Source organism: Lissotriton helveticus, chromosome 7, assembly GCF_964261635.1.
Source record: "Lissotriton helveticus chromosome 7, aLisHel1.1, whole genome shotgun sequence".
NCBI classification, from domain to species: Eukaryota; Metazoa; Chordata; class Amphibia; order Caudata; family Salamandridae; genus Lissotriton; species Lissotriton helveticus.
The window spans coordinates 684,944,369-684,958,469 of record NC_136068.1 but is presented as its reverse complement, the minus strand read 5'-3'; the positions used below and the strand labels follow the sequence as shown (position 1 = coordinate 684,958,469).

At 43.0% G+C, this 14,101-nt stretch overlaps 1 protein-coding gene across 2 annotated transcripts in view; it reads right to left on the bottom strand.

Annotated features, from left to right (window-relative positions):
* UBTD2 (ubiquitin domain containing 2) overlaps positions 1–12,270 on the bottom strand; it is a 370,813-nt gene extending 358,543 nt beyond the window's left edge. The window contains exon 1 of one of the 2 annotated variants that reach the window (XM_078653001.1): positions 11,927–12,270. Coding sequence is in view for 1 of the 2 variants with exons in the window: in XM_078653000.1 (XP_078509126.1) it covers positions 11,927–11,996 (70 nt within the window). In the remaining variant the exon portion in view is untranslated. The remainder of the gene's footprint in view (positions 1–11,926) is intronic. The other variant, XM_078653000.1, reaches the window with a different exon arrangement.
* Positions 12,271–14,101: the final 1,831 nt, after the last annotated feature.

The window sequence follows — 14,101 nt, the reverse complement described above, 5'->3', positions numbered from 1 at the left end:
ACAGTTTTATTACAAAGGCAAACTCTTTTATAGATCAGAGCATCACACTTATCGAACGAAGGGTATCCCAAGACCTCCTGGAGGCTAGAAGATCCTCAATGGGTCACCTGGCAACAGCCAGAACGCCGGTCCCCCAAAAGGATCAAAGACAGAGCGAGGGTGGGAACAATAAAAGACAGAGTCTTCCAAACATAGTGGATCTATCGGCCTCGCAATTGTCACAACTTTCAGAATCCCAATCAATATCTGATTTAGATCTAGAAAAAACCCCAGACCTAGCCCCACACCCCACTCCTGAAGAGGTAAGACAGGCAAGAGGGAGGAGAGAGGGAGCCATAAGGAAGAAGAATCATCTAGTGATTAGTAAAGTACCAACGACTCAACCAACTCCAGTCACAATAGAAGAAACAGGGAATACACTTAGCCCCCCTTTGTCGGAAAACCAGAATAGGCACACTGCGATGATACATCATGTACACGATGCCTCACTCCTCACAAGCCTAGTGCTAGCATCAGAGGATTCCCCAACAAAGGAACCTGAACATAATTATAACACAGACTTATTAGTAAAAATCGGAGATCTCCTACACAAAACCCTTGCACCCATACAAGTCACATTGACAAATTTAGAAAAAGCAGTAGTCGAACTCCCAGCCCTGGTGAAGACTAAGCATAACCCTAATCGTTCTCAAGAGCCACCAAAAGTACAGAAGCCCGGGATGGCTAAGTCGTCAAACTCAATCCCCGGGCCTCAAGCTAAAAGCTCGACCCCTGTGCCCACTGTAGTACTGAAACCCACAACCACGATAGCGTCTAAGAAAAAAACAGAAGAGATTTTATCTGCAAATACCCTATCTGGAAAAAACAGTACTCCTTGTAATACCGTCACCACAGACATGAAGAATAAACAACCCCAAACTAAACAACCCCAAACACATCGAGAGAGGGAGAGACAACAACAGGGCGAAACACGACCAGTAACTCTTCCACCAGAAGCGAGCCCATTTGTTGTTATTCTGACCGGTGTCCCAGAACTGATGGACCAAAAACCTGAACCAAATTGGTCCTTAAAAAACAAGATACAACACTGGCTTAGTATAAATCGCCCACCACCTCCCTATTGCTCCACCAGAATTCTAATGGTTAGAAGAGCCCCCTGGGTTGGCCATGGTAAAAAAACAATACAGGGTGACTGCATTTTAATTACTTTTGAGGACCCTAGAATAGTGGAATATATCTGCTCAGAGGAGGATTTAAACCTAAATGGGGGGATAGGCACAAAGCGCCTCTCTTTCTTTTACCCACCTAGATTTCCGAATGGTCCCTCACAAAATGATGGACCCTGGTATACAGTGGGCCCCCGTTACCGAGGAAGAGAAAGGGAGGAGTGGAGAGGGCAAGAACAGTGGAGAAATTACAGAGAACCACCACGTTGGGAGGGTTGGAATGGAATACCACTAACGAATATGTATAGTGGCCTAGAGTGCGTGGACTGACCATCACAGCCAGACGAACAGGCCCCCAAACTTCCAGACAACCCCCCAACCCTAGACAAACCTCTAACTTTTGATGACCCAGCTACTTTTGGTAACTCACAAATCGAAAATAGCCCTAATAATGAACCTCCATCTTTGACCATGATCTCCTGGAACATCGCAGGATTACGGCCAAAGGTTGAGGATGGGAGTATCATGCATCCTGTGGACGGGCATCAAATAGTCTGCTTACAGGAGACATGGTCGCCAATAGAACTCCACTTGTTGGGTTATAAGACGTACTTTTCTCCAGCATTGGTGGGACAAAAGGGTAGGCCAAAGGGAGGATTAATACTTATATAGCTAATACCATCCAAAAAATAAAAATAAACATTATTGAACTGGTACATAATTTCCAGATCATTTGTCTCTCCCTACCCAAAAATGAGTCCGTTGTCCTCGTTAACTTTTATAACAACCTCGAGGAACCACAGCTCCAGGAAGTGTTGGCGCACTTGCACGAGAAATTAAACACCTTAAGGCAGAAACGAGGCGCAAAGGGCTCAGTATCTATAATATGGGCAGGGGACTTCAACTTGCATCACTGTACACAGCCAGAGCAAAAATGTGCAGGAATGGTGACAGAGGACGGTAACCCCCTCACTCACTTTTTTCACAATAATATTGGTGGAACAATGAACGATATTCTATCAGACCTAGACCTTCAAGTAGTAAACACCCCAGATGATAGAACTAATTCTCTAGAACCAACATATGTAGGAAGGGGATTTAGTACTACAGTTGACTATATTATAATATCGGCTAGTTTACAAACCAGAGTCAACCAGTTTGAAGTTTTACCCAACACTTTAAGTGATCATTCCATTCTTAAATTGGAAATGTTTTTAAACTATCAACAATCCCTACCTGTGACATTAGCTAGTGCATTGACCCAGGATAATATAAATCTGGGCCAAATAAATGGGTATACAATAAAGTGGGGGAAAACAAACCCAGGGGAACTTATCAAAGATCTGATAAAATTGGCATACCCCCAAATCAAGAAATGTTTAGACATACAGACAGAAGATGAGGAACTTCTTAGTAACTTTGCCCAAATCATGGAAGACACCAAATCTCTACTCACAGTAAAACATAAAGTAGGCCCCCAACAAATCAAAGGATGGTTTAATCATGAATGCACCCAGGCTCACTCAAAACTCAAAATAGCACTAAATAAGGATGAAAGGGACCCCCACGTTATATCTGCACTAAGAAAGGAATACTTTGCCATCAGGAAAAAGAGAAAGGCGGAGTTAAAGCAAGCTTTGTGGGATGAACTCCACTCTAGTGCCCAGGAAAAAAACAGCCAGGCATTTTGGAGAGTAGTGAGAGCCCCATTTTTGGTTGACGATAAAATCCCAAAAATTGAAGTTGCTATAGATGAGCTAGAATGGGTATCACACTTTTCAAAAAATTTCCAAAAACAACCAACAGAACAAGAAATTGAAGATAGAAACTTAGTAGTTCCATCCTACCCCATCCAAATAGACTTTGAAATGTCTGAGGTCCTTTTGGCCCTGAAATCAAGCAAAAACGGAAAAGCTCCAGGACCGGACGGAGTCCCGGTAGACTTTTTTAAATATAATACAGATCTCTGGGCCCCTATCATCACCAGGGTATGCACGGCAGCTGCAAAGAAAGGAATCCTGGAGTCTTGGACAAGGTCCGTGATGGTACCGATTTTCAAGAAGGGCAATCGCCAGGATCCCGCCTGCTACCGCCCAATATCTCTGCTGGATTCATTGGGAAAGATAGCAGGCAGGATGATCCTGGAGCGACTTCAAAAATGGGTGGAGGAGAGAGGTATCCTGTCTGAGTTGCAATTTGGTTTCCGGGAGGGTTTCGGAACTGTGGAACAAGCTCTAAATCTCTCCATTATCATCAGAAAATACATACATGCAAAGAAGGACAAACTATATATGATCTATGTGGATTTGTCATCCGCGTTTGACTGTGTTTCTCATACCAAATTGTGGTCCCTCTTGTCACAAATGGGGGTTGATCCGCCACTCCTGAATTTTCTGAGAGAAATGTACTCCAAACCCTCTGCCAGAGTCCGCTATGGTACAAAGGGTGAGCTGTCAGCGTCCTTTAGAGTAGAGCGTGGAGTCAGACAAGGATGTGTCCTGGCGCCTTTCCTTTTCTCCCTCTATACTAACAACTTGGAGGTTGAGCTTTTGAGGGGCGCCCAGGACCTCCCACAGGCAAAACAACACCCGATTCCCGCTCTACTCTATGCGGACGATGCTGTCTTGCTGGCGCGGACTCCCCGCGAACTTCAGAGGATACTTAATAGATATTCTCTCTTTATGGGTACTCTAGACCTGCACATAAATGTGAAAAAAACCTTTGTGATGACGGCAGGTGCCGGGAGAAAACGCCCTAAAGATTTAATCCTCAAAAATCAAAAAATAGAGTTTGCAACCGAATATTGTTACTTGGGTATTACAATAGATAACAAATTGTCCTGGAAAATGGCAGTGGAAGCAAGGAAACATTGCTTTAAGAGAGCGATAGCGGCCTTGGTGTCTTTCTCACAAAAATTGGGAAAACGACCGCCCCTGGAATTACTAGCCATTTACAGAGCTAAGTGCCAATCAACAGCACTATATGGAGCCAGTGTATGGGGTCATATGGATGTTTCTTCCCTGCAAATTGCAGAAAATTATTTTCTGAGGTTCCTTTTAATGGCCCCAAAGCGATCCTCTACGTATGCATGTCATGTTGAACTAGGCGTCCCATACATTGAGGACTTGGCAAGAATACAACCGTTACTCTTATGGCGCCGTATTTGGACCTCAGAAAAAAACGCCCTCACTAAGACAATAGTGGCAGATGCTAGGACACTGGACCATGCTCTAAAAATAAAGTGGCTAGCTTACATCAGGAACTTTTTTATTGACCTTGGGGCCGAAAAATACTATTCGACTCCCCAAAAAAATCAGTGAACTCTCAAAAAAACAACGACAAACACTAGCCCTGGGACATTTGCAAAATCTGAGACTACAAACTGAAGCAGGCAAACCGTCTGTCCAACATGCTGTAATGGTTCAATCCACCCTTTCCATCCAGCCTTACTTAAATCTTAAAATCAGTGCTTTCGATAGTTTTCTTCTGATAAGATTCAGATTAAATCTATTTCACAGGCTAGTAGCTTTCCCAGTAGCAAATGCATGGGATACGATTTTACCCCTGTGTCCCTGTGATGAAAAGTCATTACAAACCACTTTACATACAGTATTGTTTTGCAAATTTTATCATGAACATCGCAAACTTTGGTTATTGACTCTGTTAAAATCTTGGGGATTTAGGCAGTGTCGTCCTGCTATGTTGAGTTTACAGCTCTTGGATACTGAAATTACCTGCTATCATGTTCTTAATTTTCTAAAATGCATATACAGACACAGAAAAAATCTGTAAAGTAATGTTTTCTAATTCATAGTATTGTAAATAGTTTTGTGAAACTTATCATTTTCTATGAAATTATTCTGCATTTTAAAACTCATGTTCAAAAATTTCTTACGATTTACTTACTATGTACTAACATTGCTTTTATGGATTTCTAATACTGAAATTCCGAATAAAGAACTTATTATTATTATTTGCAGCAAGCTATATTAAGATCATCTTTCAACTCCACCAATGTTTTCTCCAAATGCCACACTATGCAGCTCAACACCAACACATTCTATAGCACATTAGCTCACTTAGGCTTGTGTGTAGGTAAAGACAACCTTACGTTAACCCACAAATGGTATGGAATAATAAAAAATAAGGATTCAGGCCTTGAGAAATCTACTCGACCACTGGCTATGGCGCGTCAGATTTCATCAGGGCAAGCTATTTTTAAGGCCTACTAGCCCATTTTGGCGAGCTGACAAATAACAGCTGTTACGTTCACTCACAAAGTGAATGAACAATAAAGATGCAGTTAAATCTTGTTTTTATCTTGTCGCATTTGCTCTGCATTCAGAGACAGGGGCCATAAAGCAGTTTCTATTCCTGCATTTACGATTCTTTCTGACTGTGAAGGATTTTGTAAAGTGAACTGCACGACAATTGTGTTGTGCAAAGCGTGTGCAACGAAAGGCTGTAAGATATCAGGGTTTTTTCTAACACAACATTGCAGTAGGTAATATGTGAGCTGTCCAAACATTAAAAAATATATTTCATTCTTTATAAAGAAGGCACATTTTCATATTTCTGTGCGATGAAAAAAAATGTTTTTTCTAGATTAAAACAAACCGGAAAACTTTGCTTGGCTGTGTGCAAATGATAAATATTTTTGCTGAAACTCAAATTCCAAACATTGTTTGTACGCTATATACTTTCATCATTAAAACTGCATGTTAGTGGGGAAGTTTGTGGTCATTTCAATGGAAAATGTGCTGTCTGTATAGGACCGAGGCCTACCACATCATTCTTTAGTAATATATTAAAAGTGAGATGTTAACATGAACTGGAAAGTGTTCCTACCCCCACTAACATCACAATTCTATTAGAGAACTAAGAGGCAAGTTATGGGTTATGTGTGGGCTCGATGCGTATTATACATGGAGCAAATGTTAAGTTTATTAAAAGAAAAAAAATGTGTACAGCAAAAATGCTGAGCTTGTATATTTGAAGGTGCTCTTATATCTGATAATAAAGAAACAGGCAGCTCCTTAAAATAAACGAGACCAGTTTACGGAAAGAAAAAGACAAAGAAAAAAAACAACAAAAAAAAACCCTCAACCTCATCATGACTGAAGTTCTTCAATCTATCAAATGACCCGTGAACCTCCTGACAACAATGAGGTCTATGTAACTTTAGTCTCCATGCTCAGCTTTTCTGCTCTAATCAACTCTTCTGTTAAATCTCAGGATACCGGTTGGTCTCTCAACTCACATTTACGGATCACCTAGCTAAGAGACATATCTGAACGCTTTCAAATCCACCAGCTTAGAAAATAAAGTGTTTGATTCTTCACAAATACATTGGAATTACAGTAAAGTACTTAGTCAACTCATGTTAACTGTGGAAACAACCCCTTCCATGTCTTCTAAATACTACTTCAAATCCTCTCACCTACATTCTGCTTTTACCTACAGAAAGAACCCAGAAGATGGACCATTCCACCCTCCCCTCAAGTTACTCTGCTGGCACCTGCATGAAATCAATATCTTGTTGAAATCACATCTTGAAATGTTGCCAATATCACTCACAAAGTTTCAGAAGCAAGCATCTCTTCCACATCAAAGTTACCCTATCAAAAAAAGTATGCACTTTCTGGGGGGTAGTGGATTGTCTGAGTGTCCACCTTAGAGGATACTGTGAGCCTACTTATGTCTAGAGTGCTAATAAAAATATATTGCAGTCTGGCGAGGAATGTATATTTTACAGATATTCTGTAGCTGGAGCATTGGTGCTGGACAAGCGAAGGGTGATGGAAGCTTGTTACATGCTAGAGATGAATTGTGTATTAGAACATTGGAATGTTGGGAGCTCCGTTGAAAACAATGGAGTAGCTCCAGGCTTATAATGGCTGGTATAAGCCCGGAGCTCCAACATTCCAATGCTTCTTTGTGGCTGTGAACAAAGGCTTCAGGGAGCCTGAGGGGATTTCAATACCCTTGCGCTCCCTGAAGCCTTTGTTTAATTTGTTAGAACATTCTGCCCACTAGTGACAGAATGTTCTAATAGCCCTATAGCCCTTCGCAGCAGGGCTATACCAGCTAATTAAGTCCTGCTGCCTTGTTATAGTCCTTCGGCTCAGGCCTTTAACGCTGTAGCGGGCCTTTAATAGCCAGTATAGCCCGCAACGGTGGGCTTTAAGGCTATAGTATGCTTCTTGGAGGACGGGGAGGATGTTGCTTTACATGAGGGGGCTGAGGTGAGGGTAGGCATGGTAGCACAAAAGAAAGCAGGGACCTAATTTTTAGTTTTACAAGAGTTCAGCATTCTAAAGTTCAGAGGGCAGAGGGCAACTAAGGACAGATGTCCGTAAAGCAGTCAGTGATTCCTATTTAGAGGTTGTTGAAGGCATGGAAGAAGACAATTTTTGTAAGCCATGAAAGTGAAAGGAATATCTAAGGAGAGGTGAGGTCAGCAAGATGGTGGTACAGTGGATGAAAATGACTGACCAATCTAGAGGGCTTCCTGAAAAACTGTGCGTGAAGTGATTTGGGGCATGATCTCATTGTCAGCTTATGAAGCTGTACATGCTCCAAGGACTATGTGCCTTGTAACGCAACCTACTCTGCCGATGTCACATCAATATCTCTTCATGTCTTTAAGAACAGCTTTACTGTCATAGCCGCTGATGCATCCTTTGTGGGTAGCCCCTATGATTGGGCTTCCTCTGCTGTTCTTAGATGGACACCGGCACCAGCTTTATGAACCAATACTGCATTTTAATTTTCTTTTGTATGTTTAATTGTTACTTACTGCTATTTTGGCATTAAACTCTTATCTTTTGACCGATGTTAGGATTCTATTATAACTAAAATATGTGACAGTTTGAGGCAGAAGGTGGCAAGATGGGAGATGGCATTATAACAGGTCTGCAAGAGGGCCTTAAGGAACAGTTCAGAAACCGCAAGGAGAGATTGAAGTCAAAGCATAGGGCGGGTCTGAAAATGATGCATGTTATGGAAAGAGGCAGTGACAGGTCAATGGAGGCAAGTGATCACTAGCTTACCAACAGGAGAGGAACAGGACCGCACTAGGGTTTGGATGAATACTGCAAGTGGGAGGAGTTTTGCTAAGTAGCATTCCCGAGATGGGGACAGATAGGGCCTAGAAAGTGTGGAGGAGTGAAGGTTAAGGGGTGAGGCAGTAATGAAGAACAAGATTAAGTGTTGGGACAGAGAGGCTGAGGGAAATGTAGTCGGTCTTAGGCTCAGAAGAGTCAATGAGCAGAATGGGAAGGGGGTCTTTATGACAGGACAACTGTAGGTGAAGTGGGATGAGGGGGGAAGTAGTTCTGACAAAAAAACAAGAGTGATAAGCATTTTTGAAATCTTGCGGGTGGAGGGAGATGTTTTCTTTGCAGGGCAGAGGTAGAAGTGCAGATTTGGTGCAATTGAAAGAAATCAAAGGTACCTCTGTAACTGGAAGGACACTGGGCAATGGAATCAGTACTTGGGCCATGCTCCATGGTAGGTTCAAGCACACAAAGAGGAAGTGAAGCCGGCACTCACTGACCAATGAGAATTAAGGTAATAAAGTAACGATTAAGTCAACCAATGGTACGTATTGGGAGGGCTCTAAGCTCCCTGTAAGCAAACAAAATATCTAGCAAGCAACACCTAAAGTATAGGGTAGGGGGGAGGGCAGGAGGAAACTGCCATAGGAACTAAGAAGTCTGTTAGACATACTGAAGGGCACAAAACAACTGACAGAACCGCAAAAGCATTTATGGGCACTGGCGAAAAGGCAGGAAAGTGTTTACAAAAGAGGATGGTGATGTGTCCTATCCGAGTGGAAACAGCCTTTACCGCTCAAGTTCTGTAACACACAGTTTTTTACCATGCAGGTATTTGTTTGAAATAACATACTTTTTATATTATTTAAAAAAAGTGATTTTAGGATGGGTTGTGGTAAAGGGAAGTGAGGGTGACTTGAGGATTCAAGGGTGGGTAAAGGTAAAGTGAGGGGATGGTGCCTTGAGGGTTCGGGTGGGTGGAGGTAAAGTGGAGTGAGTGTGACTGGAGGCCACAGAGTGGGTAAAGGGAAGTGAGTGTGACTTGAGAGCACAGGGTGGGTAAAGGGAGATGAAGGTGACTTGCGGTACAGGGGTGGGTAGAGATAAAGGGAGGTGGCGGTGGTAATGGAATGAAAGGGTGATTTTACAGTCAACGAGTGGGTGGGGTTAAAGGAAAGTAAGGCGATTTTAGGTTTAAGGGTAGGTAGAGGTAAAGGGAGGCAAGGGTGAATATACGGTTCAGGGGTGTGTAGAGGAAAATGGAGGTCAGGGTGAATTTACACATCAGGGGGTAGGTAAATGGAGGTATGGGTGATTTCAATCAGTATTTGATTGATGTCTCGGGGGGCGGGACATAGAGGTAAAGAACGACAGCGGGCACGCACCAGTGAAAAAGAAATAAGATGGACAAAGAAACCAAACAATGGTAACTAATGGGTTTTCTAAAAGCCCCTTTTCAGACTTTTACTTTTTTTTTTTTTTTTACAAACTTGTCAAAAGCGCTAGAAAAGCTCTCTCAGGCAAGACCTAGCAAGGACATTTTTAAAGTAAATGCAAAAGAAATCTTAAGGCCCACGAAAATACTTAAGATGTCGAAATGTAGCTCACATTAAATACAAAAAAACATCCATACATTTACAGTGACGAGAAAAAAAGTGTGCTTTCTTAAGACTATATAGCTTTACATATTAAAAGGTATATCTGAACTTCACCTTGGCCTTCCAAACAGTAGCCAAGCCTAACTTGTGACAATACAAAGTAACAATTTGGCTTTGTTTATTAAACAAAAAATGAACCAACATGCTGAAGCCGGATGTGAAAAGGTTTGTGACCCCTTTTGCTTGTTTATCAGTTAACAATGTAATCAGAAACAGGTTCCACTATTACTCGACCACTAAAAGGTGCTACCAATTGCATATAAACTTAGAAACTTTGCACAATAGATTTGTAGCATTCTAGCTTGTGATAACACAGTGTGCCTAGGCTGAAAGATCTGTGACAGTATTAGGAAGGAATTGTTGCTGTTCATCAGTCTGAAAAGTGTTAATCCATTTTCAAAAACCTGAAGTCCACCATTTCACAGCAAAGAATAAGTATGGGACACTGAAATTGTGTCGCAAATGAGAAACACACTGTGTGGAAGGGCAAAGACATTTATGCAGCAACGGAATGCAAATTATGCAGCATTTCAGAATTATGGCACTTCTTATGGCAAAATTACCTAGCTATTTCAGAATTTTAACACATTGATTTATAAGGAGTCCCATTACATTTGAAAATATACAGGTTTCTCATTACTATTGAAAATATACAGGTTTCTTAACGAAAACAAAAATACACATTCAATAAATACTACACAAAATATGTTTCACCAACAATTATTTGTTACCCAAGAACAGTATTTTATTAACGGTATCCTTTATACCACCCACGATAGTTTTTATAGAACATATGTCATATAGGGTTCAACAAACAGAACAGTTCTTGCAATAAAACGTTCCTTTCTAGTTTTGCGCAACCCAGCTGTGTTTTAAAACATGTATTTAGCATCTGATTGACTATGTTCACATCTTGAAAAAACTAACAAACACGAAATACTTTTTCAGAATATTAGCCCGGATCGCAGATTAACTATGTGAGTGACGTGCTAATGAATACCTTAGACTCCAAACTACAAGCATTACAAAGGGACGTGAAGTGTTTTGAGTTTCTTCTAAATAGCAACTGTCCTCTTGAAATAATTACTCTGGTGAGACTGGGAGGTAAACTTGTAATTGTTTTACTAATAAAACAAACCATTTAAACGATAAACTAGATACCTTTCTTTCCACAATTTCTGGAATACATAGAATCAATGTGGGTTGAGGCTTGGGCGGAATGGCCACAGCTTAGGAAGGTAGGGAAACGTGAAGATGTGGGGTTCTTTTGAGACCATTCCCGAATTTCATCCTGAAAGAAGCTGATAAAGGGTGCAAAGGAAGCCTTAAACGAATGTTGATCTATATGCCGAGACAGTCTGGTGGCAAGTGCGTTTTAGTCACTTCTTTGTTAGGGACGGTGAGTTACAAGCTCAAGGCAGGGACCAGAGACAGTACAGGAGAAAGAGTCAAAGAAGTCAATGAGAGGATTCATTGAAAGGCTTAAAAGATTGTTTCTAGAAAAAGAAGGAAGCGTGGGTAAGATGACGACAGAAGACAAAACTCAATGACAGGGAGAATGGAGGGTTTAATAACAGGCACAGAGAAGGAATCGGCAATGGTGAGAGACCAGTGGAATGCTAATACCGTATTAGTATCATGCAAGCTAAGAGGGCCAGTGACAAACTGGGATGTCTAATATGGAGTCACTGACAGGCTCCGGGGACTGAATGACAAGCTCCAGGGGGTAAATAGCAATCTGCTGGGGGGCCAATGGTATGCTCCAGGGGGTGAATAGCATGCTGATGAGGGGCCAATGGCATGCTCCAGGGGGTGAATAGCAAGCTGCAGAGGGACCAATGGCATGCTCCAGGGGCCACAATGACAATCTCAAAAAGAAGAGGCAGTGTCGGGGGTTGAAAGGTTTAAAAGGAAAAGGCTCTAAACCAGCTCGTGGGATGAGGGGGCAACATACCCTCAGCAATTGGTAGAATGCACAACAGTCCCTAAACTGTACCCACTTTTTTTACCCTCTTCGCATCACTCCCATGCTCCCTCCCCTCACCTCCGGTGCCTTCAGAGTTCTCGGTCAGGCTACCCGCGGACTCGTGCTGGGAACCCACGCAGCCTCCCATGGGTTCCAGGGACCCCGCGGCCACCGCCTCCGCTCGCTCCGCTCACAGGCGGGGAGAACGGCGCTTGCGCACAGCACTCCTCCTCCAGGTCCCTGACAGGCGCGCGACCTCCTTTCTTCGGTCGCGCGCTACTCTCCCAAGTAACATGGAAATAAAGAGGAGACTTTGGGGCGGTGTATTGCTCATAGAGGCAATTGCCTTAAACTCATTTTAATGCGCATGTACGACGTTCGCGCGGCGACGCAACGCCATGACCAGCAAACATGTTAGATACGGCCAGCGTCATTGTTTTATTCAGCTTTCACTTGATTTGGGGGCCCTCTAGTGGTACGTTCATAAATTAAGGATGTTTTTTGACTGACTCCAATATGGCTGCCAGTCCAAACGTATTCTATGCTCGACGTGAACCTCATCTGTGCAGTATTTACCGAATAGTTACTTTTTGATACATTTGTAGTCTGTGTGAATAGACGTAATCGATATGATAGTTATCCACAGACCAGTTTTTAGGTCTCGTGCCTAGCCGCTAGCCCATTTCACAACCCCTTGTCCGGGGTTCTGAAATGGACCCTGGAATTGTACACCATAGCTGCCAAGGTTCCAGATTGCTATGTGTGACATTTTCATAATTTGAGTGTAATTATGAGTGACATTTGAAAGACTATGAGTGACACTTTCTCGTGAGCAAATAAAGCAATAAAGACGAGGCAAACATCTACATATCAGAAATTACACCCATTTGAGCAATGAGAAACTCTAGCTTAAAACTGCTGCTGCAAAGCACCAGAAATGGAAGGGCACTAACCAGAGTCCGACTGTGCGACACTTTAAACCGAGCAATGACTTTCATGTAGAGAGAAAAACTTCTCAAACTTGCCTCTTTGCTCAAAAACATCTGAAATGAAATGGTCACTAACCACCTAATGTATTATTAAGGAAACTTCTGATTCTTCAAAACCCACTAGACAGGATCTAGTGGCAATCGGCACCAGCTCCTTCCCTGGACCTTTTAGAGAAAGGAATCTCCGTACTATTTTGCTGATTCACCTTTACAGCTCGGCGGGCATCTTCTTGTTTTTGCTGCGTCACGCCGTGGCACTTTACGAGATTGTAACACTATGCGGGCGTGATTACCCCGGGAGAGGCATGCCTGAACCTTGAGAAACTAGCGATGAAAAGGCTGCTAAGCCTAGACAGTACAAGGTGGGTCCCTGGGTGACAAGGAAGCAAGGCACGTCACCAGCCTTGACCCTTGACCTAGATTCGCCAGGGAGCTGGAACCTCGCTTAGGGTCACTTGTGTCATGCTCTCGTACTTTTCCCCTGAGCGAGACCTGACGTACCATCACATGTTCTGCATGACATATTTTCTATTGGGAGGACGGAAGTACAAAGCCCACGCTACTAATATAGCCTTTTCATGACCACAAGCAGTGTCACCGAACCAGTATGTTGCAAGTGCCATTTCCCAAGTATGTCATGTTTTTAACTCGTGCTTGAACTGGACACACGTCTCTATACCTGCCAACCTTTTAACACGACCGCCGGGCGGCAGCAGCTACTGACTGCAGGTAGAAATGCCTGATTATCTTACGCTGCTAAAAATGAAATTTTTCATGAGAAATTTTTAATTCACACGCACAATACTTCGCTCAAGAAAGTACAATCACTTACTTCAACTTGCGGCATCAGGCCCGCCGTTAGAGCCACGGGAATTCATGTTTGCCGCCCGCCACCAGTCCAATGACAAAAGTCTCCGCTGCCGAACTCCGAACAGTCCGGGGTCAGTTGTGAATGATTTTAAATATACTGCAGCTGAGAGACACATCTCTCTCTGTGAACACTGCAGGCAGCGCTGCGCCCAGATTTACTCAAAACCAGCCAGCCTCCATGGTGGGGCCGGACGGGTCGGGACCCCGCTCCTGCTGCCAGCCCGGCCTGCTGCTGCCTGTGCGTGCCATGATGCGCGCCAACCATACTAAACTTCCTGTTGGCGGCCGGACGTGACGCGGGAGTAGCGCACATCCGGATTTAATGATCCCAGCTCTCCTGGCAGACAGTGGTGCAACTCGATACATTTGTAGCGCCGGCTCTCAGGGAGCTGCG